The sequence below is a fragment of the Protopterus annectens genome, chromosome 7.part0 (assembly GCF_019279795.1).
Source record: "Protopterus annectens isolate FY-2018-M chromosome 7.part0, PAN1.0, whole genome shotgun sequence".
Classification (NCBI taxonomy): Eukaryota; Metazoa; Chordata; order Ceratodontiformes; family Protopteridae; genus Protopterus; species Protopterus annectens.
The window spans coordinates 1,793,175,369-1,793,202,716 of record NC_056739.1 but is presented as its reverse complement, the minus strand read 5'-3'; the positions used below and the strand labels follow the sequence as shown (position 1 = coordinate 1,793,202,716).

Sequence of the window (27,348 nt, the reverse complement as noted above, 5' to 3'; positions counted from 1 at the left end):
CAACATACGCGGTAGTATACTTAACACCAAAAGTGTGATAAGAGACCTTGGGACACAGGTGGACAGTAGTATCTCCTTTGATAATCACATCGACACAGTAGTCAGGAAATCCTTCTACGTGGCATACCTCATCACAAAAGGTTTCTTATCCAGAAAAAAAGAGGTCATTGTTCCCCTCTACTCATCACTCATTAGACCCATTATAGAGTACAACGTCCCTTTTGGTACGTACCTCACAAGACATCTACAGGAACTGGAAAGGCCGCAGAAATACCTCACAAAGAGGATTACCAGCCTCAAACAGATGCCCTACGCAGACCGTCTCAAAAAACTCCAGCTTCACTCCATCACATATCGCCTACTCAGAGGTGATCTCTGCCTAACATATAAAGCTATGTCAAACCCAGAGCTGTTGGACATGCTCCACTTAAAGAAATCCCAATCCCTCTGAGCTACACGCTCTAGGGACCTGAACCTTGTCACCACAATAAACAGAACATGCCAGAGGGATAGATTCCTGTCCCAGAGACTTCCCATACTCTGGAATAAACTACCTATCTATATCAAACAAAGCTCCTCATTAGCACAGCACTCTTCAAGAAAAATCTTGATGATTGGATGGGAAACAGGAAATTCACCCCGGGGATCACCTCTGTGCCTCTGCTCGACAGTGGCACAGGAAAATAATTTTCTTGGGTGGCAAAAGCCAGGGTACCTTTTTGGCTGGGCTTGTATAGGCCCCAGGGTCGATAGCCTAGTACCTACCTATGAACCTATGAATAAAACTGACCCTATATTTGCAGTAAGATATTGGAGGAGAAGCTGAAGATGAGGAAACAGACTAACTGGGCATTCCCAGATATGCAGAAAGCAAGTTACAAGATCCCAGGAAAGCTGATTAAGGCACTCCTGTGATGGTTTGAAGTCCCACATACATTGGTAGAATGAGTGCAGGCTGTGTACAAGGACCCTATTCCACATGAACAGACAATGTTTAGACTCACAGAGTAGTTTCCACTGAGAGTAGGTGAGAGACGCCTGTGTGTTGGTGTATCAGTGTTTATTTATCACTGAGCCCCCTGTTGCTTATACTGTTGACAGACTACATCAGGAAACAGGTCAGAGGGAACAGATGACTAGAGCAGCTGTATGCAGACGATGTGGCTGGTACACCTAAATTTGTACACCATGCTTTACAAGGAACCTCTGAACAGTAACTTCTGCAAACTAAAGGAAAACGGAACACAAGACCGAAGGCACATGGGATGTAACAGAGTACAGACGAGACAGCTGTCATGGCAACAAACTGGGGAAATACAAATACAGATGAATAGGTTAACAGTTTCAAGTAACTGGTAGGGGTGGTTTAGGGAAAAGACTATCTGAATGAGGAGGTTAAAATGAAAACCACAAGGGCTGCAGCCACCTGGCATAGAAGATCAAGGGTAGTGTAAGACAGAAATAATCTAAAAAGTAGGGTGTAGAAAACAATGGTACGACCAGTACATCCACATGGCACAAAAACCTCTGAAGTGAGGGCAAAGCAGCTGAAGAAACTTGAGTGCCTGAGACAGGTAGTAGGATGCACAATGTGGGATGGATGAGGAAATGAGGACATTAGAGCTGAAGCCAAAGCAGCCCCAGTTTCAGATAAGGTCAAGATGGCAGATAAATGTGATTTAGGCACATGTTCAAGAAAGCAGAAGACAGTTTAGCAAAAAGATTTGAGACAGACTGGTATAAGGCAAGAGGAGATGAGGACACCCAGGCAATGGATGAATGGATTGCAGAAGAGAAGACTTGCAACAGTCAGGCATGACAGTTAAAGAAGGTAACAGAGTGGCACTGAACATAGAGAGGAGATGATAGCTGACGTGACATCCTATCCCAGCGCTGATGAGAGAAATGTTTCTCCCCACATAGTGCTACATTTAACCAGCAGGTATATAGTAGATTAAAATAAACTCTTTATTTATTTATTTAGTTCATTTCTGGGTAAACGAACTGAGACATAAATGTTATTTCTTCAGCCATAGCGTTAAAGTAACATGTATAAAATGCATAAAGGATAATGCAAATAAGAAAAATAAAATAACATAAAAATGAATATTAATCTCATAAATTAAATTAACCCTTTAAAGTGTAACCAGGGGTCAGAGATCTGGGAACCCAGGTTGACAGTAACCTGTCCTTTGACTACCATGTGACTACAGTGGTGACAAAATCATTCTACATTGCACAAATTATAAGTAAAGGCATGGCGTCTACATGCAAGCAGGTCATTATTCCACTGTACTCCTCTTTCATCTGACCAGTCATTGAGTACAACACACCCTCCCGCATGTACTTGACCAGACTCTTGATACAGATTGACAGGCCACAGAGAATACCAGTAGTAAACAAGTCCTATGCGGATTGTCTCAAAACCCTATCCCTGCACTTGGTATAGTATAGACTGCTGCTCGGCCTAGCCTACAAGGCATCTTCTGATCCTACACTGATGGATTTGTTGCCTATCTGCAAAACAAACAACATCAGAAAAACCTGTTCAAAGGACCTAAACATTGTCTGCAGCACAAACATGACAAAATGGAGGAAAAGTACGTGTCTTCTCCAGAACAAGCTTCTTATCCATGTGAAGCAAAATACATCCTTAAGCACATTAAAATGTAGTTTTGATCACTTTTTTTGAAATTTCAAATTTATCCTTGGTTTGACACCTGTGTTTCTGCAGTCTGTGAATGCTTGATGTGTACAAGCTTATATCATAACCATAAAATTATTGGGGTATTGATACCTCAGCAGTATTTAAGTAATCTGGGGTAAGCTTGGCTAGCCTTAAAATGGCTCTTGTGCTGATAGCTTAGTAACCACCTATGAATCTATGAACCTATTTAATGAATAAAAGTATTGCCTAAAATGAAAGTGAAGTATTTATATTAACTTAGGGTAGAAGCATAAAAACACAGTTTAAAATATCAAATAAGTAAGACAAAAAGAAGCATTTTAGAAGATATGCAAAGCTAGTTTGTGTGTAGAAACTATAAACTAACTAATTTGGTTATGGCAGTAAGACAGGTACAACACTGAAAGAGGAGAAGAAGAATCTAGCAAATGATTTTGAAAGGTTCAGCCAATGGGAAAAAAGGTAACAGTTCAGGCTCAATACAAAAAATGGACAGTACTACACATATGCCACAACAACTATGGCATGAAGAATAAGTTGGAGGAGGGAATCTGATGGCAAAAGAGCAAAAACAGGATCTTGGGTGTTGCACTCAACTGTACTGGACACCTGGGAGCAAACCGAGAGGGCAGCAGCAGCAGAAAATAGAATGCTATGTGTGTCCACAAGAGGATACTGTATTCATTGCTGGAGACCATATAAGGAAAAGGAAGGAATTCAGAAGAAAGCATTCAGGATGATCCTTTAGTGGAGAGGAAGGAGTATGAACAGAGGCTAGCCACATTTTCAGCTGAGGCCAGAAGAGATGGTGGAGGTATGCTATTGTTCACAAGATCATATCCAGCAGGAGACATGAAGTGGTCATTCTGGACAGGAAAGACAAAGGAGCTGGAGGAGGAAGAGGAAAAAAAAGTACTATCAGCTATGACTTACCTACATAGTATTCGTCTGTGAACAGAAACACAAAGAGGAGACAAGGACTGCAGACAGGTCTGCACTTTGAAAAATACTCCATATAAAGGAGTGATGTGAAAAACGCAGATAAGAGACTGAATAAAGGAATAGATACCAAAGCATGTCATTCTTCACCAGGTCTACAGTACAAATGTTCTGATTTTGGCAATAAGTGGTCTTTGTACTAACAATGCTCTCTGAGCATTCATAATAAAATTCCAGAGCTCACTATCACTAAATACACAATCACTGCAGGTCAGACGTGTGCACACAGAAAGTAAGCAGACACATGCCTATGGTCAGCATCTACAAACTGGGCAAACATTGAGGCAAGCTACACAGATCAGCAACGGCTACCAAACTCTCTTGTAAGGAGACCATAATTGAAGTGTATAAAGGTGTGAAAGGAATTATCCTGCAGTAAAACATTGGGTGTTAAGTAGTGTGCGAATAACTCCAGCAAAAGCAGTCCAAAACACGGCATATTTCAAAATACTCAATTTCTTTGGATCATGTCAGAGACATGTATCTATGACTTCTGTGTCTGGATCCTAATAAATCGAGTATTTCGATATATGCTATGTTTGGACTTTATTTGCTGGACCCGTCTGGTATGTTGGTTGCTTGTACTAGGTAGTCTTGAGGAAGCCTTTGTGCGATTTTGTTGGGTTGTGCTGAATAACACACCATGTGTGCAAGGAAGTATAAACGACAATCAAGAAAAAATTACTGAACAATACGACACAGCACCACTATCAGTAGAAAATACTATTTTATTTATTTTACTTAGATTTGTTAACTGTGTAAATGGACTAATTCAGGGATTCTTTTCACTCATGACCCAAGCTCAAAGACATGAGACTACATTGTTTGTGGATAGAAATGACAAATAGTGTAAATCAATACATTGCAGAGATAAAAATCATACAGTCTTGGTTTTAAGTAAAGTATTCAAACATTAAACTAAAGTAAACCAATAATCGTAAACATGTACAGTGAGAGTTAGGTAGGTTACACAAATCAAATGCTAGTCTAAAGCTTTGTGCATTTTACATTTGACATACTGGATAATACTTTTTGTATAGCCTCTTATAACTGGTGCATCAGTACTATAGTAATATACTTACATATTTGCTATTTGCAGTTTACAAATAAGCATTTTTGCTTCAATTTGTCATAGTCATTACATATTAGCATTGAAGCAGTCGTAGCTGTAAGCATTTTTCACATGCTTTATCCATTTCTTTCTAAAGGTGAAGTGCTCTGTTTCTTTTTTATCTCCTGTGTTAAGTGATTAAAGTTTATTGGAGCAATTTTATGTAATTTTTTTTCCTCCAATAATCTAACCAAACTGAAGTCTTTGTAAGAAGAGCAAATTATGAGTTAAATCTCTGGGGTTATAACTTCTGATCAAAATAACATAACTAACTGCAATACAATGTGACATTCTTTAACTTATGTTTTATGTTGAAAATGCTAAACATGCATAATGTAACTAGATGCAGTGTTTCATAAACACACACACACGCACACACATGCACACACACACACAGACACAGACACACACAGACACACACACACACACACACACACACACACACACACACACACACACACACACACACACACACACACACAGACGCATGCAATCACCCCCACAGAAAATAAACAAAAATACTTGGTGCTCCTTATGCTAGGATTCTGAAAGTAAAAGTATTCTTTTTGTTAATTCAATATTTTTGTAAACAATTATTTGCATCCACCAGTTCAAAACTTAAAAAAGCAAGGTATGCCAAGAGTGAATTCTTAGTAACAAGAGAGAAACAGGAGGAATCATAGAAGACTTCACAAATAGCTAATATAATGAACACATACTGCCCTCTCAGTATGTAGTAAACATACTAAATGCATATTGCTCTTTGGCTAATAATGCCTTTCGACAGGGTGCCACTGGGTGGTATATAGTACAATTCCCTTATTGAAATGTAGCAATACCAGTTAGCATATAGTTTGTTAAACCAGGGAGCAGCACAGACAGTCATTAATACTGCATTCCATTTCTGAATTGTCACAGCTTGGGTTGCTCGGTTAAACTATAGAGAAACACCCTGTATTATGGCACACTTCCAGATAAATCAATCTGTTTTCTTTAGAAAATCGTCTCTCATAGATGTTTTTGTTTTGCATATGCCTGGTCCTAACATGATGTATTTTCACACTGGAATGCCAGTGTACTCCAGTAGTAGCAAATGGCTGCATTCCTTGTTGCTCTTCCCTATGCCATTACTACTACGTCATTTACATTCATGTAGCTCACTTTCAGCTTCAAATTTTCCAAAATCTCATTTCCTGAAGTATTCTCACTACACCCACTCTTAATCTAGAGACTACATTCCTTACTAGCAGAACTGAAATAAAGTATATTCCCACTGCTCCAAAAATGTATTTGTATTAGAATGCTATATTGTTCAGACTACAGCTGATACCAATAAAACCTTCCAGCCTTTCCCATATGTAGCACTGTAGACTGTTCCTTCACTGGGATGTCAAAAGGTGTCGGCATTTGTCCAATGCAAGCATACATTACTGATACTAGGACAGTAATCTGTTCTCCGTCTTGTCAACTCAGAGGGTCGCAGCTCATTCTGAATGCCATTATATTCCAAGGACTTGTTGACATTACTGTGTCTGTTTCAGAATGAATACCTGGGTACCACTAAGACAGATGCATTTCTAATCTACAACCTATTTATAAAATCAGCTTTTAATGAAACAATAGCATAAGCATAGTCCCAAATGAGACAAAGACAGTCTTCTGTCACTTTGCGTGATTCTGAAAAAAAAGCTATTAACATTTTCTTAAGTAATACTTACAAAGAAAAGTAGGTGAAGGGAACAACAACCCAAATATTAGGTTATCTTGGAGCCTTGTTCATGCATGAGGGTAGAAGGTAACAGGCAAATGACCAGCAGATAAATGCAATGCCAACTATATTGCAATTATTCTACCAGATTGTGGTGTTAAAGCCAGAACTGAAGCTCTGAGTTCACTGGTCAGTCTATGACATCATCACCCCTGGGAAGTGACTGACCACATGAGATTTTACAAGCACACCTAGGACATGATGGCATCTCTCAGTTTACCTCAGAAAACCAGAGGAATCCCAGAGAATGAACTGGAGACTGTTCCTAAGGAAAGAAATTTGGATTTCCCTGCTCAACTTGTTCCTTTGCTACCACTGTGATTTTCAACTGGAAAAGTCGTTTAGAGTATGAGTGGATGGACTGAAATCTGCAGATGGCATTTTGCACTGAAAGACCTAGTAAGATTGATGGAAGTCCACTGATAAAACAGCATATCAGAAAGTAAGTCAGTCAAAAACAAATTTATTAATTTATTTTTTTGACATGGCTTATTCTTTGTTGTAGCAATACTCCCACATCCTATCAAACAAAGCTTTGCCCCCTGCCCAATAACTAAACATGCGATCAGAACTGAAGTAAGTGTACCTTGCAGCAAGGAGCAAGCTCTACATACAGTGATCTGATTAGATTCATAGGTTCATAGGAGATTACTAGGCTAACAGCTTAAGAGCCTTTACCAGCCTAGCCAACATAACCCGATTTTACCCAATATATGACCCCTAGGGGGAATAAGATGGCATGGATTTGTGTCTATGCATTGAGTATCCTACAGATTGCCCCTGTCCATGAGTGACATAGACACTACCCAACATGTGAATCTGTGATTCTCCATCCATTGATCCAAACTGTGTTTGAAGAGAGCCAGGGAAGGGTTCTTCTTAATGTGAATAGGAAGCTTGTTCCAAAGAAAGGGCATCTGTGAGACACATATCTGCCTCTCCAGCATATTTTGTTTGAATTGCTGACTAAGTTTAGATCCCTAGATTGGGTGACCCCCATGCTGTTTGATGTGTGTATGTGTAGCAGCTCCATCAGGGCTGGATTTGGGAGTGCCTTGGAGGTCAGGCATAGGTCACCCCTTAATAGTCAGTAGGAGACAGAGTAGAGGGACAGGGCATTTAGTCTATTTACATAGTTCATGTTATCTACACCCTGTATTTTCTTTGTGAGGAACCTCTGACATCGTTCCAGCTGCTGTAAGTGCCTAGAAAAGTACATGCCAAATGGCCTACTGTACTTGATTGTTGGTCTACTGAAGGCTGAGTACAACGAGACCATAATTTCCTTGGATCTGTATGCCATAGCTTTAATCATAAGTTGTGCCACACAGAAGGACTTCCTCACCAAAGTGGACACAAGGAGGTCAATATTCAGGTTACTATCTGAGTACCTTGCTCTCTCACCTCTGAGTCTACTTTTACGGGTGTGCTATTGATGTTGTAATTTGCAGGGGTATTTAACATCCCAAAGAGTATGATAATGCAGTTCTTCATATTTAGTTTTAGGCCATGGTTCTGGTACCAAACATATGTCTGATCTAGGCTGTACTGAAGGATATCTGCATCACTGGAAGATTCAATGATTGCCCCCAACTTGCAGTCGTTGGCAAACTTTGTCATCCAGAGGCCTTTGACATTAGCCTTGACTTCAGAGAAATATATTTTGAACAGGAGTGGTCCCATCACTGATCCCTGTGGCATACCACTAGTAATTGGCCTTTTGCTAGTTTTGGATTCACCCACTTTAATCAAGTGTCCTGTCTGTGAGCCAACTGGTTATCTATCTGGTGACATAGGGATTCCTGCCCAGTTTTGTGAGTTTATTTATAATACCTGAGTGGGGAATTGCGTCAAATGTCTTGGCCAGGTTGAGGTTTATAGGTTCATAGGTTGGTACTAGGCTACTGGCCCTAGGGCCTATACAAATCTAGCCATAACAATTCCCTGGCTATTTCTTCCCACAGTATTTACTTCCCTGGACACCTGTCTAGCAGGGCGACTGACGTGACCCCCAGGGTGAATTTCCTACCTCCCATCCAATCATCAAGGTTCCTTTTGAAGAGGGCCAAAGAGGTGCTCTGCTTGACATGTATAGGCAGTCTATTTCAGATTCTATGGAGTCTCTGGGTCAAGAACCTATCCCTCCAGCATGTTTTGTTCATTGTGATGACAAGATTTAGATCCCTGGAGTGTGTGTCTCTGAGGGATTGGGATTTCTTTAAGTGTAGCATGTCCAACAGCTCTGGGTTTGACATGGCCTTGTATGTTAAGCAGAGATCGCCTCTGAGTAGACAATATGCGACAGAGTATAGGTGGAGTTTTTTTAGATGGTCAGTATAGGGCATCTGCTTTAGGCCTGTGATTCTTTTAGTGAGGTATTTCTGTGGCCTTTCCAGTTGTTGCAGATGTCTTGAGAGGTATATACCAAATGGGGCATTGTATTCTATAATGGGTCTAATGAGGGATGAGTACAGTGGGACAATGACGTCCTTTTTTCTGGATGAAAAGCCCTTAGTGATGAGGTGTGCCACAAAGAAGGATTTCCTGACTGCTGGGGCGATGTGGTTATCGAAGGTGAGACCACTGTCCACCTGTGCCCCTAAGTATTTTATCACACTTTCGGTGTTTAGTGTACAGCCACCTATGTGGTAATTCATTGGTACATGTTTTTTCCCAAAGGGGACAACTATACATTTCTTGGCATTGAGCTTAAGCCCATGGCTCTGGCACCAAGCATTTGTTTCTGTAAGGCCCTTTTGTAGAATATCCACATAATTTGCGGATTCAATAATAGCTCCCATTTTGCAGTCATCTGCAAACTTTGTTAGCCAGAGTCCCTTAGTGTTGGGCTGTACTTCAGAGAAGTAGATGCCAAACAAGAGGTCCCAGGACTGAACCCAGAGGTACTCCACTTGTCACTTGTCTGGAACTGGATTTGGAGTCGGCTAATTTTACAGTCTGGGTTCTGTCAGTAAGCCAGTTGGCAACCCATTGAGTGACGTAGGGATTTATGCCCAGCTTAGTAAGTTTATCTGTGATTCCAGAGTGGGGGATGGTGTCGAAGGCCTTGGTGAGGTCCAGATAGGCTGTGTGGACTGCCCTACCCTCATCCACTGGGTGGTATATAGTACAATTCCCTTATTGAAATGTAGCAATACCAGTTAGCATATAGTTTGTTAAACCAGGGAGCAGCACAGACAGTCATTAATACTGCATTCCATTTCTGAATTGTCACAGCTTGGGTTGCTCGGTTAAACTATAGAGAAACACCCTGTATTATGGCACACTTCCAGATAAATCAATCTGTTTTCTTTAGAAAATCGTCTCTCATAGATGTCTTTGTTTTGCATATGCCTGGTCCTAACATGATGTATTTTCACACTGGAGATGCCAGTGTACTCCAGTAGTAGCAAATGGCTGCATTCCTTGTTGCTCTTCCCTATGCCATTACTACTACGTCATTTACATTCATGTAGCTCACTTTCAGCTTCAAATTTTCCAAAATCTCATTTCCTGAAGTATTCTCACTACACCCACTCTTAATCTAGAGACTACGTTCCTTACTAGCAGAACTGAAATAAAGTATATTCCCACTGCTCCAAAAATGTATTTGTATTAGAATGCTATATTGTTCAGACTACAGCTGATACCAATAAAACCTTCCAGCCTTTCCCATATGTAGCACTGTAGACTGTTCCTTCACTGGGATGTCAAAAGGTGTCGGCATTTGTCCAATGCAAGCATACATTACTGATACTAGAACAGTAATGTGTTCTCCGTGTTGTCACCTCAGAGGGTCGCAACTCATTCTGAATGCCATTATATTCCAAGGACTTGTTCACATTACTGTGTCTGTTTCAGAATGAATACCTGGGTACCACTAAGACAGATGCATTTCTAATCTACAACCTATTTATAAAATCAGCTTTTAATGAAACAATAGCATAAGCATAGTCCCAAATGAGACAAAGACAGTCTTCTGTCACTTTGTGTGATTCTGAAAAAAAAAAGCTATTAACATTTTCTTAAGTAATACTTACAAAGAAAAGTAGGTGAAGGGAACAACAACCCAAATATTAGGTTATCTTGGAGCCTTGTTCATGCATGAGGGTAGAAGGTAACAGGCAAATGACCAGCAGATAAATGCAATGCCAACTATATTGCAATTATTCTACCAGATTGTGGTGTTAAAGCCAGAACTGAAGCTCTTAGTTCACTGGTCAGTCTATGACATCATCACCCCTGGGAAGTGACTGACCACATGAGATTTTACAAGCACACCTAGGACATGATGGCATCTCTCAGTTTACCTCAGAAAACCAGAGGAATCCCAGAGAATGAACTGGAGACTGTTCCTAAGGAAAGAAATTTGGATTTCCCTGCTCAACTTGTTCCCTTGCTACCACTGTGATTTTCAACTGGAAAAGTCGTTTAGAGTATGAGTGGATGGACTGAAATTTGCAGATGGCATTTTGCACTGAAAGACCTAGTAAGATTGATGGAAGTCCACTGATAAAACAGCATATCAGAAAGTAAGTCAGTCAAAAACAAATTTATTAATTTATTTTTTTGACATGGCTTTTTCTTTGTTGTAGCAATACTCCCACATCCTGACAAACAAAGCTTTGCCCCCTGCCCAATAACTAAACATGCTATCAGAACTGAAGTAAGTGTACCTTGCAGCAAGGAGCAAGCTCTAAATACAGTGATCTGATTAGATTCATAGGAGATTACTAGGCTAACAGCTTAAGAGCCTTTACAAGCCTAGCCAACATAACCCGATTTTACCCAATAAATGACCCCTAGGGGGAATAAGATGGCATGGATTTGTGTCTATGCATTGAGTATCCTACAGATTGCCCCTGTCCATGAGTGACATAGACACTACCCAACATGTGAATCTGTGATTCTCCATCCATTGATCCAAACTGTGTTTGAAGAGAGCCAGGGAAGGGCTCTTCTTAATGTGAATAGGAAGCTTGTTCCAAAGAAAGGGCATCTGTGAGACACATATCTGCCTCTCCAGCATATTTTGTTTGAATTGCTGACTAAGTTTAGATCCCTAGATTGGGTGACCCCCATGCTGTTTGATGTGTGTATGTGTAGCAGCTTCATCAGGGCTGGATTTGGGAGTGCCTTGGAGGTCAGGCATAGGTCACCCCTTAATAGTCAGTAGGAGACAGAGTAGAGGGACAGGGCATTTAGTCTATTTACATAGTTCATGTTATCTACACCCTGTATTTTCTTTGTGAGGAACCTCTGACATCGCTCCAGCTGCTGTAAGTGCCTAGAAAAGTACATGCCAAATGGCCTACTGTACTCGATTGTTGGTCTACTGAAGGCTGAGTACAACAAGACCATAATTTCCTTGGATCTGTATGCCATAGCTTTTTGTTAAAATATATGTTAAAATATATTTTTGTTTAAAATATATACATTAGAGTTGTGTGAAAACTATAAACCGCAAATATATATGCACATTATAAATATATGTGAACATATATATATATATATATATACTGAATTAAAAATACAAAAATATATTTTAACATATATTTTAACAAACATGATTTGAACTAGTGTTTATTTTTATTTCTTACATACATATATACACTTTTGCAGCTCTATTTGTGATTGTTTTTTATTACTTTAAAATGTTTGGTAGCAATTAATTATGATTATGAGTCACTTCCTGTTTATGTATATATATATATATATATATATATATATATATATATATATATATATATGCAACCAGTACTCAGTTTTTAATGGATCTGATGAAGCAAGTTGCGAAAGCGCTTATCCTGATATATATATTTTCATTAAAGGTGGAGATCTTTATTTGCACTTTTTGCATCGTTTTATTTTTTCACCGTTTATTTTCTCACTGTTGCTCAGTTCCTGGCATTATTTATTGATATTTAAAAATTTGCTGAAACTGTAAGTGATGTCAATATTTTGACTGCAAAAGAGGACAAAACACTATACATACAATTTTATACCAACTGCTTAGGCCTGTTTGACAAACCTGTCAGAATGCCCAGAGGTGTTGTGGCCCAGTTTGAAGATTTATTACTTATTGCTGCATAACATGGCAGAACCAAACCAACAGTATTATATCTGTCATCAAAAATGTGCTGGTGCTATAACTGTCTTATGTGTAGAAAAATAATTCTAAGACAGGTCTTTAGCAGTTGAAATAAATAAAAGCCTGCACACAGCAAAGAATTGAATGTATGCTACTTTTAGCGTATTGTGCCTGGGAGAGTCTGACATGAAATAAACCATGATGCAGAAGTTCCCTGCTGGAGTATAAATACAAGAAAGTTAACTCATTACATCCTGGTGATGCCTGTAGTTGCATTTGCAGTTACATCCTACTAAAAGTCAGATACTGTTTGTACGTATTTGCATTAATCATTTTGAAACCTTGCTACATACAAAGTATTAAAAGGTTTCATCTTAAAGCTTACATAATGGCAAACACAGCATGATGATATTTGACCTCTGTCTTATGCAGGTAAAGAGATATTAATTGCTGTTCATATAATATTTATATTGTCATAAATTTCATGCTTTCTAAGTATCTCAACAACCAAGTTGCACAGACAAAACTGCTTAGTCTCATATAAAAACTCTTAGACGGATAAACAAAATGTTGTTGACAGTATGTGTATAATTTGAGTAGTTGAGATATTGTCAGTTGTTTACAAAATATTACAAATTCAATAGTAACTATGTTTACTGTGACTTATAAAATATAATTTAAAACTTGCAACTAAGAGAATACTACCACTATAAAATAGTTTATGCCGAAGAGTTTGCCATTTACACTTCTTTAGTAAGACATCTGGTTCCAGAGATATGAATATTTGTTTGAAATGTGTGGACATAATTTGTTTTGACCAAAAAGCTTAGGCTCCACCCATTGAAAGTTGCAGAAGGATGATTTAAATACAGCTAAAATATACTCGTTACACACTAAAAAAAATAATCTTGGGACCACATTTTGCTTCTAGTATGACTTGATGTAATAGTACATAAACTCCAAAAACTGGAAAAAAAACAGTAAATCCAGGATTAGTTTAAGATTGCCCTGACAAACATACTAACAAAGTATATAACCTATCCCTGCATATACTTGTCTTGAAGCAGAAATAAACAAGTCGTGACATTTCTACTGTTCCACTTTATGCCAGCTGTTACAAGTTTACAAAACACCCACCCAGTAGGGAAATGTCATAAGAAAGAAAGGAAAATATTTGAAGTAATAGAATAATTGCCAAAAATTAAAAAGAAAGCAATTTGAGCCAGAGAGCAAGTAGAAAGAAAAACAGCTGCTGGCTGGAAGTGGAGGTTATGCAATGTTCCCTATAAAGGAGGCTTGGTAACAACAGACAAAATGCAACAAACATACCTATAAGAAATATTACAACAGTGAGGTGAATGGTTATATTCCATTCTCTATTACTCTTTTTGCTACTAACTTTCTGCAAACTTTTTTATGTACTAAAACATTTCCAGAATTAGCTTTCTGCATGTAAATTGCCCTTCCTTAAAATAAAATAATGTCTATTATAAAAATGTGACCATTAATGAAAGTCAAATATCCAGAATCCTGCTGTTGAAATATTCACATTATGAAAGCCAAGCTCAGTATTCATAAACAACTACTATAATTGGATGAAGAATCCTTCCAGTTATCATGAGATGAACAGTGTCTGGAATACTGAACTCTGATGTAGTAAAATGTACATTCTTTGCTTGTTTGTGTCTTATCAGCAACTTTTCCCTCAAAGCTCTTAATCAAGTAGGTGTATCCCTTAGCTAATTAAATCTCTACAGAAGAAATGCAGATGCCCTGACACAGAACTCAGCAAGACTTTTAACATGTTTATTCAGCATTTCTGATATTGTAACTATTGGCTTTCGCAAGTTCCAAGTGCTTAGCAGATGAAGAGACAGCAAAGCAACTGTCCGTAACTCAGAAATATCAGTGTGCTACAACAGCTATACCTGCAGTCATAATCAGGGAATATGCTTCTGGGGCTAGGAAAAATAGTCAAGTTAGACAGACCAAAAAAATTAACTCTTCTCAAATAAATTTACTTAAACACCTAATTTTGTTCTCTCATCTTTTGTTTTCTTAATAGCAGTACATTGATAGAGCAGCTTTGTTTCAACAGAAATGAAAGATCCTACAGATGAAGCCATTAAGTGACACTGCCCATGTATAGATCAAATATAAATATTCAATTAATTTTCTAGAAAAAGATACTGAAATATACTTGCCTTCCTGCTGTTTTAATAACTGTTGAAAGTTACTAAAAAAATAACAACTTTTGAAGTAGATCAAATGTAAGGTATGCTATTTTTTAATTCCTATGAAATAGGCATATCAAAAAAAGTTTAACACAAATGGTTCCAGTGATCTTGCCTCAACATATAATCTATGACCACAATGTAGGTAACACCAAAATCCACCAACAATGGATGCTTATTACTTTAACACTGTTAAAAGCTTGATGTCAAGAATATGGAATTTATGACTGTCTTGTTGACTCTTAATATTCATTTGACTTGAACAATAATGTCTGCAGTTTTGCTTGGACAAATTTGCCATTGCTACAGAAGATTTCTAAAGTAAAAATCAGGGATTAACTTGAAAATCAGAGACACTTGGAGAGATGCTGTCAGGTATGCCTAATTTTCAAATTTACTTTCCTGCCCTGAGACTCATATATAGATTCTTCCAGCTGTCAGATCACAATAGAAATGTTAAGGTGTCTCTCGGTGAATGCACTACCTTCAACCATATTCATTTTCCAGTGCAGATAGTAGCTGTAAACGTTAAGGGGTGTCTCGATGAATGCTCTACCTTCTACCATATTAATTTTTCAGTACAGATAGTAGTTGTGAATGTTAAGGGGTATCTCAGTGAATGCTCTGCCTTCTACCTATTAATTTTCCAGTACAGATAGTAGTTGTGAACGTTAAGGGGTGTTTTGATGAATGCTATACCTTCTACCATATTAATTTTCCATTACAGATAGTAGTTGTAAGAATAACTGCCAGCTAACACTCCCCCGCCCCAGAAAAGTCATAAGTAAAGAAACAGACATTTGTTTATCAGAGTATGTTAGCTGGAAACTTCCAGTGAGGCATAAACCACTTACAGTACAGACCAGGGACATAAAGCTATGGATATTATACAATATTCTTCATGAGCTGATTTTAAGAAACCTACATATAAAGAAGTATGGCACGTTACGAGAGGATGTAAGCTATAGTTTATACCTATCAATTTGTGTTAATATATCAAGAGTGTTATGACAAGTTGACAAAAGCACGAGGTATCTATTTGGTTTGCCAGAAACTTAGGTCTAATTACAGGATCCTGATGGTCTGCTGTGGGTATTGATCAAAAAGCAGACTGCCAGATCTTTTTAAAACAACATCATGAGAGAGTTTTGCTGTGTGTAGTTAATACAGTCTATGGATGTTACTGTGTGCTCAGTCAACAAGAACTTATCTCACTGACTGGAGTCGAAACATTCTGTTTCAGCTTTGAACTTCATGACCATGAGGAGAAAAAAAACTTATTGGACCTATTGTTAGTGAGGAAAAAATTGTTTCAGTTTCACATTGCAAGACTCACCTCTTGTCAGTATTAATAGGTATGTTTTTCTTTGTGGCCACTACATCAGTTTGAAGATTTGTTCATTTACATACTAGTAAATGTTAATGTTTGCTGACTTGCACATAGATTTGTTTTGATGTGGCTGACCCTAAAAAAAACATATTTGTCACCAAATCAATGTGCTGCACTTCTATAAGAGGATAAGTCAGCACATGATAATGAAATGAGTGGCCTGCTCCGTCATATGTTACACACTCTAGCTGGCTGCCATTTCTATGTGCTTTCAGGTTTACAGATTGTATGTTGTGTAGCAAAGAGTGGGAACTAACAGATAGGCTTTTTACCCGCCCCTGTAACATCTGTAAACCTACATCTCAGTAACCCCACACCTGCATGCATACACATATCTCTTGTTAGTTTAGTTTTTTTTTTTTTTTGGTCCTTCTATACTGTGGAAGTCACCATTATTGTTTTTAGTAATCCCAAACTTGCATACCTACAAATATCTCCTGTAAACGTATTGTCATGTTTAAAGGCTAGAAAGCTGAAATGCACAACTGTGAAATAAAGTGCACTACTATTGCTTGCCAGACATTACTTAATGTGGATGAATATAGACAAATAGTACTGTACCTAACTAGTTCAACCATCAATAAATCCTTAACTTTCTCTCTCTCTCCCTCCCAGTGAAACAAGCACATATTCCTTCTTCAGCTGCAGCAGTAATCAGACATATACCACTACCTAAAGAACTTGCACAGCTGAATTTCACCTGCAGTTGGCAAAAGTTCACAAGGAACAAATAACTGAGTTAAATCTATGTAAGGCAATTTCCAAAACTCGACTAACTTAATTTAAGTCTAGTGTGTATTGTTTTGTAGTGTTGAATCTGCTGGAAGGATATCCCCACCCCCACTCACTAACCCACACTCACATGCCTTTTATTGCTGAAGGTGAAGCTACAGTAACACTTCAACATATTTCACTCTTATCAGTGTAATATATCCCTGGAAAGACTAAAGTCCATAACTATAAAATTAAATGCTGTGACTTGAGACAAGTATTTAGAGTTCAAACACCTTGTCTTTCTATCCATGAACATTCTACCTCACTGATTGTTTGTTTATGGTGGTAAACCATCTGGGAGGGGGGGGTTCTTCCCACTCCGTTCGCTGCACTCACTCCACTCCCCTGTCCTTCCCTCATATCCCACTCTCCACCAGCATCTCTACTCTTATCCTAAGCAAACCACTCCCCCTCATCCCTATGATCCAATTAAATACAACTCTACCTTGTCCACACCCACATTTCATGCACACCTTACTTTCTTTTATTTAGCCAAACTTATCTGCTCTCCCTTACATCCATCAGCTTGAATTCACATGCCCTCTACTATAATTTTTTGCATCGTGCTCTACTTTACCATCATAATACAACCACCACCTCAAACTATCTTACATTAACTCCAGGCTTAGCACCTTCTCTTCTACTATACACACAAACTAACATTGCACCATAATTTTACTACTGATCAATCATATCTCCCTCACCCCTCCTTATCACAAACTTCAAGGCAAAACACCTAACCACATTGTCAAAGCCCACTCTGAAGTCAAAACATTTCCAACCTTACCTTCAGCTGCACACATACCACATGATAACATAATCTCTATTTACACCTGATATTACATTCAAACACACAAATTCCACTTTTACTACTTTTAAACCCACTATCACAGTTGACATGCTCCTCTTAACCTGCCCAGCCTCTTTACTCTTAATTCTCAACCTCACTACAGCTATATCTTTGTATACCCCCACACATCAATACACATCAACAACCTCCTCTAACCCTCTTGCCAATAAACAACACTGCTTCTCATGTATCTCCTCCCAGCTTTTCCCATATACCCTCCCATTCTATTCAAGCCACAAACTGGCCTCCGCACCTCCTATGAAACCACACTTGACACCAGTACCCTCACCTAGGAATAAAAAACACTTCCCATGGTACTCATTCCTCATTAACTATCTACTCAAATGTGGAGATGTACATCCTAACCCTGGCTCACACTCTAATCCTAACCACAAGAGTAACCCCAAAGATTTAAACATACTTACACTGAACCTTAGAAGTATATGTAATAAAATAGCCCCACTGCATGCCTGGATTGATCAAAATAAACCTGACATACTAGCCCTTACTGAAACATGGCTACACCCCAATGTAAAAGACTCAGAAATAATACCTACAAAGTTTGCAATAACCAGAAGAGATAGATCTAAAAAAAGGGGAGGGATAGCTCTTCTATATTCCTCTATGCTCAACATCGCACCCTACACCAGTAATATACCCATCTTTTCCAGTGTTGAGGTATTAATCTCCTTTTTGAACCTCATAATATCAAAAAGAATTTGCATAATAGTAATATATATCCCACCAGGTAACAATATACCAGTGTTGGAAAATATTTTATCTGGACATCCCAAACAATAAACCTTGAAACAATAATCTTATGAGACGTAAATATAGATTGGCAAATCATAGCTTCCAACTCCCACACAAACAGTATAAATATGTATGTTTTTTTCTCAGCTTATCAATGCTCCAACAAGATACAGTAAAGATCTTGCCTGCCAATCCACCCTAGACTGGATTCTAGTATCCCACCCTGCCAATTACCTCTCTTCCGGTATACTGTATAGGTGCCTGAGCGATCATCTACAAGCTTATTCCCTTAGAACAAACTCCCAAGAACTAAGAGTACACACTATAAAATCAGTTAGGAACTCAATTAATTATTGTCAGCATAAATTCAACAATCTCCTACAGGAAATAGCCTGGGTACCCCTTAAACAACTACCCCTTAATGCTGCTGTACTATACTTTAATACCACCTTCCTTCACATACCTAATACACTAGCTCCCATTCATATGAAAAGAATCAAAAAGAACTCAGCACCATGGAACTCTAAGGAATGTAAACACCTGATGAAGCACCGTGGCTCTCTAAGGAATGTAAACACCTGATGAAGCACCATGGCTCTCTAAGGAATGTAAACCCCTGATGAAGCAAAGGGACCTAGCCTGGTCAACCTGGAAACAAAACAAAAATGAACAAAACCATGGTAATTTCAAAATACTACGTAATAAAGTAGCAAAATTAATCAATAGAGATAAGAAGTCATATTATTCCCAGCTTCAACTCCAGCATAAAATCAACCCCAGTAAATTTTGGCACTCCATATCTTCTCCACTTAACCCTGGAAGAAATGGAGAGCACACCCTATCACCTAATACCCCTCCATCACAAATAGCCAAAAACTTTTAACAAGCACTTCATAAAATTAATTTCAGCCCTATTAACTAACACCCCTAATGCTGGATTCCCCCACCCTTCAACCTATTCAGACACCAACCCCAGGCTGTCAGCTACTTCTAACATTGTCATTACTAACCCCCCTACTCAACAAAATCTCATACAAACCCCATTCTCATTTCACCCCATACCTACTGACACCATTAAGAAACTGCTACAAAAACTAAAACCCTGCTCTACCTCAGCTGACAATCCCCCCCCCCCCATACTACCTCAAACTGGCTGCTAACTCAGTCGCCTACCCAATCAGTATCCTTATAAATAGGTCTTTATCTGAATCTGAAGTACCTACCATATGGAAACAATCTCACATCACCCCTATCCACAAAGGAGGCAACTCTTTTGATCCATCCAATTTCTGTCCTATATCCATCTTGTCACCCATATCCAAAATTCTCGAGAGAAGTATCCATCAGCAGGTAATGCAATATCTATTGCAAAACAATCTTTTAACCAAAACCCAACATGGCTTCCGACCTAGCCACAGCACAGCTACAGCCCTATTATCTTTTACAGAGACTGTGAACAAGGCCAGAGATGCAGGATGTTATACAGCCTCAGTATTCCTTGATCTCTGCAAGGCCTTTGACACCCCTTACTTTTGAACACACTGTCTAACTTAAGCTTCTCATTTAACACAGTAAAAAGGTTTCAGAGCTACCTCAAGGATCGTAAACAAGCAGTGAAATGGTCCAGTGAACTCTCACCCTTTCTCCACAACCCTACTGGAGTCCCCCAAGGCTCCATCCTAGGACCCCTACTCTTTAATGTTTTCACAAACAACCTTCACATTGCTTCTCATCCTGGGACCCTCATTCAATACGCTGATGATTCCACCATAAGCTGCACTGCTCAATCACTACCAGAACTACTTTCAAAACTCAATACTCCTTTACTGCAGTCGAATCCTGGCAAGAAATGCCCAACTAGTACTCTTTCATCCCAAAAACACCTCCCCTGTCACTGATAATTTCAACATCCTTGCATCTGACAACACCATCATAGAAATAGTGCAGGAAACCAAAAAAAAAAATATATATATATATATATATATATATATATATATATATATATATAGATATATACACATATACACACACACTCACACACACACACACACACACACACACACACACACACACACACACACACACACACACACACACACACACATTCAATTCAGTCAGTCATAAAACAAGCATAATATAAATTGTACTGTGGAAATATGGTTCAACAAAATAAATATTTCTTTTTAAGTGTTTTTTTTTTTTTTTTTTTTTTGCAGGGAGCAAGCCCCCCTGCACCCTCCATGTGCAAAACACGCGGAGGCTTTGTCCAGCATACCTCTGCAGCAGTATGTATATTAAACCCAAGATTGAGCAACAGTGGGAAACAATAAAACTCTAAAACCAGCACTATTTTGCGAATTATGTTTAATAGCCCCTGTGGCAATTCAATGTAGATGCTAGCTAACCAGGCATCTTTGATTGCTATGTTTGCTGGTAAATATATTAACTGATCATAAGGGGATATAAATATATATATATATATATATATATATATATATATATATATATATACATACACATGCACGCACACATACATACGTATTAGGAATCAGTGGTTTCAGACTGTTAAATCATTATTTCAGTCATGGCTTACAATGTCAGGCAGTGAGCTTATTCGACAGTGGAGCCAAAGGAGTTTCTCCTTGCCCCCACTGTTGTATAGTCTTCAGTATATTTAGAGATGTGGAGGTGCTGGAATACAAAGAAGGCTTGCCCACTGCTAAAATGCCATATATCTTCATGTATCTGTGGTTCAGCTGAAAGGATTCTTGATATTGATAGTTTTAGTCAGTTTCTATGACAGTATATATATATATATATATATAAGTTTATATATTTATATATATATATATATATATATATATATATATATATATATATATAAAATAAGACACACACACACACAGAAAAGGGCAGAAGAGTTAGACAGACAGATATATAGGTAGAACAAAAGGCAGATGAGAAGCTACAGAATGCAGAAAGACAGAGTGTGGCTTGATCCAAAAAAGTGTTTGACAGGCATATTCACTGGGCAATGGTGGAACAGTTATTTTGTGACAAGCACAGCAAGCAAAGACAAGCAGTAGGTGGATTGGATATTCTAAATTAACTATAAGTGTGAGTGTGCATGCGAATGCGTGAGGTAGAAGAACTACTGCTGCAGGGCTAGCCACCTGGTGGTAAACCTTGGCTCTAGATGATTGCCACTGAAGCAGTGACACCCTGGTCCCATGTGCAAAAATGGCAAAAAGGAGTTATGAATGCATGGATGAAGCTATATCTCCTAACTCGTTTGAGACCTGAAAGTGATGCTGACACGTAAAATGCAAATTTGTTGAGAAAGATAATTCTTGTAATTCTTTTTTTTTTTTGTATACCTGCTCCCCCTAAATGCACAAAATGGGGTTAGACGAAATCCAGATTACAACATTACCTGTAAGATATTTAAAATCTGCACATGTATAATCTTCGCATATTTCACATTTGTGCATTTCTCTGCTTTTCTAGGTTCTTTGCTTGCAGTGACAATCACGTCAGTGGGTGATCCAACCTTGCAAGTAGCAACAGGTGATTCTGTTCAGTTAAACTGTACGTATACTCTTGCTTCAACAGATGCAGGTTCTCTGGACATCGAGTGGTCTATCATACGACCAGATAGCCGTGATAAAGACATTGTGGTATGACCTTTTGCAATTTTATCACTATTTCATTATAATTCGTTTTTTATCCCTCAAGCAGAAGATGATGTCATACATTATGCATCAGTGGATTTCTTATTATGCATCAGCATTATCATACATATCCTTTATAATATCAGAATAATTAATACATAAACCCAGGCTGAAACACCTACATTACTTTTGTCGCTATACGGTGCTAGATCATTTCAAAATACTATATTAATCCCCTAAGAAGTAACCTGGGAATTGCAAATTCATGTTATACTAACAAACCATAAATATATAAGCTTGGAATGACAGAAAAACAATAGCATTCCCTAATGGCACACGTCTCAGATGGTACAGTTGCCATGTTAACTTGTCAGCAGCAACACAACAATGCATGTGTGTGTGTGAATTATTTTAAGTTTTGTTCTGATAATGCACTAAATATAATAAAACAACAGTCATCCTGTGGCAAAGAGTCCACTGTGCAGCAGGAAAAGTTTATGTGACTGGAACATAATGCTTCAGTTAATACATGGACATTTTATTATTAAATGGTGGTTACTCCCCACAGATGACACAAAGAGCATTATACAACTCATAAGGGAGGAGTGATAAATGTTTATCAACATATTAACTGCCATATGAAACACTTCTGCATGACAGTGGAGACATTTCATCATTTTATAAATTAAAGAAGTTATATCTAGAAATACAATAGCATTAGTTTATTTGTTGTTGTTATGATATGTCCCTTGGACATTGGGGTTGAGGTTTAGCATAATTGGTAAGGTGTTTACCTCACAGATACACATAGTATAGGGTTTGATTCTACTTTTTAAATGGAAATTGGCTAGGCTTAAAATGGCCCACAGGGGAAGCTAGCCCAGTACTTACCTATGAACCTACTGAATTCATGTGTTTATATGATCACTGGTCCTTGACCTTGACCACATGTGCCTTTCAATGCCTTTACAGTTATATGGCACTACAGTTAATGTTCCATAACCATAAAGTATTATTGTCTGACAATTCAGCATAGAAGCTTAAGGCTCTGACCTTCTAACATGCTCCATCCTGTAACCTTGGCTTGGTTCCCCGATTCTCTACTAACAAAGTGTGCAACTATGAGATAGTCTCTTAAACCAGACAGCATTACTGTGTAATGAATGAAAGGAGCTACTCATACCTGGATAACAAGTGAATCTAATACAAGGCAGACGTTAATATGTTACATTGATTTGCTTAATGTCCCACAGAAGGCAGATCAAGGCTGACGGAACCAAACCCTGTACTACAGGAATTAGCTTATTAACAGCCACAATCCTCTTTGCTAACTACCAAACTAACTTGTTTCTATCCTCATCCCTTCTTGTACCTTCTCATACCTCCAACAGCCCTGTCTACCGATATCATCTCTTACCTCCGACTTCTGACAAACTTAGAAAGTTCTTCCTGCCTAAATAATCTCTTGACTGTACTTACATAGTGCTACTTACCTTATGATTTAAGTCTGCTATATGCCATATGTTGTGATAAATTGATGAAAAGTTTTCCATTTGTTAATACTTTCCTTAATAATTCTCTGAATAATGCTATTTAACAAACCATGTTACTGCTTTTATTACCTATTTGTAATCATTGTATGTATGGACATCCAGGGGGTGGTTGAAAACGTCCCTAGGACCAACTCACCTACCCAGTCAACAAATGTTAATTCAATCAATCAATCAATAAATCAATACATGTATTTACATTGTCTCTAGATGATTGCCACTGGTTAAGTGCCCCTCAACCCCATGTGCAAAAATGGGAAAATCAGGTTGTGAATGGATGGATATAGAGAAAAATTATATCTGCAACATAACTTAGGCTAACTACATTTCTTTTCCATATGTACCACCACCTTTCAAGCTATGTAATTTTGTATACACTTTTGTGTATGCTTTGCCTCCTCATTTTTCATGGTCAACAGAAAAGCATGGGTCTCTGAACAGATTCCTTTGCTCGACCTCTGAAAAAGTCACTTTCCGGGACGTTCCCTGATTTTTCCAACTCTCTGCTGCTCATCTCCTGTCTCTCCTCTTTTTTGTTTTATTTATATTTTAAATCACATTCTGCCATCTTATGGAACAAAGGAAGTAGCAGAAAGATCAGTAATGAGATACGTAACAATATGGAATTATAATACAGACATGACTGCAACAACATACCTCTTCTTATACAATGTCTAATGTTTTGCATATATATCATAAGTCAAACAGCATACTCAGATCTTTATCGGCTTTTTGATATTTTCATCAATATAAAAAGAAGCCTAGTAGAATTCTGGTTGAAGCAGCAACCTACAGCACATGAGGTGATAAGTAGTTATTATTTAATATAGAACATTAAATGCATAAGTCTATGAGTGTATGGGAAAATAAGAATCAATGCTGGAATGGCACAGATGGACCCACCGCCATACAATGAACCTTGTTTTCATCAACACTAAATACAACACAGGGGATTAATTAGTATCACATGCTAGTGGCAGTGACAGGCTTTCACACTCCGTGTCATTGGCTGCCACAAGTGGCAGTCACAGGCTTTCACTCTGTGCCATTGGCTGCCATATGCAACTGTTATATCACGGAAAGAAGGGAGTTAAAATTCAGAGATGATCTCAAATATCAATACTGGAAATGCAGAATTATATACCTGAAATAACTGCTTACTGTGTGTTAATCTGAAGTATAACATTATTTTATAAGATTACATTCCTAGAGAGGTGAAGACAGCACCATTTCACATTTTGCAGCAGTCACCTCTCTCAGCAATAGTGCCACTTACACAGAGTATCAGTAATGTTTCTTTAAAAATCAGCAACTGGTTTTGTGACTAACATGACCTGGGTTGAATCTTCAGTCTGAAATAAAGAGCTGAACTGAAAACATGTCACCCTATTGAAATGTTAGCACTCAAAATGCAGAGTGTCGACACACTGAAAAAAATATAGGAGAAGAATGAAATCATGCATTACTGTTTTCAAGATCGCCATATCCTGGAAAAAATGAAAGGGAAATAGCCATGTCAGACAGTATATAAGTTCGTTCTATCCCCCGTTTAGGCTCCATGTCTCAGGACTCACTTTAGCAGGTCCTGACATTTCAAAAGTTTAATGTTCCACATAGGTACTTACCTGAAATTTTTAGATATTCATTAAGTCTTGCAATAGCCAGGTCAGAAGTAAAAAGGCATGTGGTGTATTAGCTGAATACAGAGGCTTAGTCTCAAACACATTAGAACCTTTAGTATACAAAGAAATGGAAAAAAATCCAAGTTGGCTTATTTTGTCAGTCATGCTATCCAAATTTAAGAAATAGCTTTCCAAAGCCAGAATTCTAGATAAAAAGGCAGATCAAGCGTTGTCCATAAAATGTTAAGCAACCAGCAACCAAGGTGTTTATGACCCAGTTTACAACATGTGCATCAAATGATCCAGGTCTGAAAATATCATGGAAGCCTGGGTGTAAATTTAATATAATGGATCTATAATCTGTTCTAGTCAGGAGAGCTTACAGTACAAGGCAGAACTGTAAAGAAGATGTGCAGGACAGGTTACTCTGATAGTCCACATCAGGTAAACAGGATACACCAAAGCATGAATGACATCATGAAGGAGAATAATCAACCAAACAGAGACTGCAGTAAGCAATGTCAGATAAGCAGGAAAAGATATAATCAACCAATCAGAGACTGCAGTAAGCAATGTCAGATAAGCAGGAAAATATATAATCAACCAAACAGAGACTGCAGTAAGCAATGTCAGATAATCAGGTAAAGATATAATCAACCAAACAGAGACTGCAGTAAGCAATGTCAGATAAGCAGGAAAAGATATGGATAGTCAAACACTATTTCCTAAGGCTTTTGACCTATCATCTGTTTTCAAAGTAATGATAGACTAACTATGTATGTAATTAGTTGTTTCTTCCTCCAGCATTTGGAGAGATTTTTCATTGCTGTAAAAATTAGACTTTTTGTGGTGGCTAGACTATAGCAGAATCCATAGGGGATTTGTATTGCCTTATGTTGATATTTATAGTACAAGAAGTTATGGACAGGATGAATACGAAGGATATGGAAGTACTGAAGATGTTGAATTAAATGCCTGTTTACAAAGGGCACATACTTCTTGTCTAATTGTTGGGAAGTCCATAAGGACAGACCTGTATTAAGGCAGTGCCTTATTCTGAAAACATCCATGTTCAGAAGGAAAGTGGTGGTATTGGAGATTGCAAGTTCCTGAAGGTGAGGTAGAGGTGAACAAGAAATGTTTTATGCTTTTATTGTTAAGTTCATATTAAGATACTTCCTACATCAGAATGCAAACTGAGCAATGATGTTCTAAATTAAGGAAAAAGATCATTTAGAAATAATAGACCAGCATTAGGTTTGAATATGATACCTCATGCAGATTTTGTTATCTAACATCTATGAGATATATGTCTAAAAATATTTATTCTGTAAACTAAGCCTCATTATGTCTGCTTACAGGAGAGAAACCTCTCCTTACAAGAGATAAATCAGGCAAGATAATGTTATTCTGGTATAATGCAATGTCATGTTTCAGGCATCATTACAAATTGCAAAGGTATAAAAAGGAAGATTGTCAATGCTTTAATCCATAACATACATTTTAGAAAAGCTGAAAACATTTGCAGTTGTCTCAGAACTGCTAGTGACAGTCAACACATTGCAAGACTTTGTCACAGAGATATAGCTAAACAAAATGTTTCAAGATATCTATTCGTATACTTCAGCATGCTGTCTTCTACTATTGTGATGTCACTTTGATCCCACTGGCCAAATCCAAGTGTTATCCTGGAAATCTGTTGTATCCTAAATGTAGTACATTGTTTATGTCTGCGGTGAACCTCAGTTATCACATCTCTGCCTTTTCCAAGGCCTTCCTTTAGACTCTTCCTCCCATCCTTTGCTGTTGCATCCATCTTTGTATCATCAACAAAGAGGATGATTCTGTT

General features: G+C 38.1%; 1 protein-coding gene across 1 annotated transcript in view; it reads left to right on the top strand.

Annotated features, from left to right (window-relative positions):
- Nucleotides 1-27,348, top strand: part of LOC122807239 (coxsackievirus and adenovirus receptor homolog) — a 303,246-nt gene that overhangs the window by 223,472 nt on the left and 52,426 nt on the right. The window contains exon 2 of the mRNA XM_044078322.1: nt 22,164-22,333. Coding sequence (XP_043934257.1) covers nt 22,164-22,333 — 170 coding nt within the window. The remainder of the gene's footprint in view (nt 1-22,163; nt 22,334-27,348) is intronic.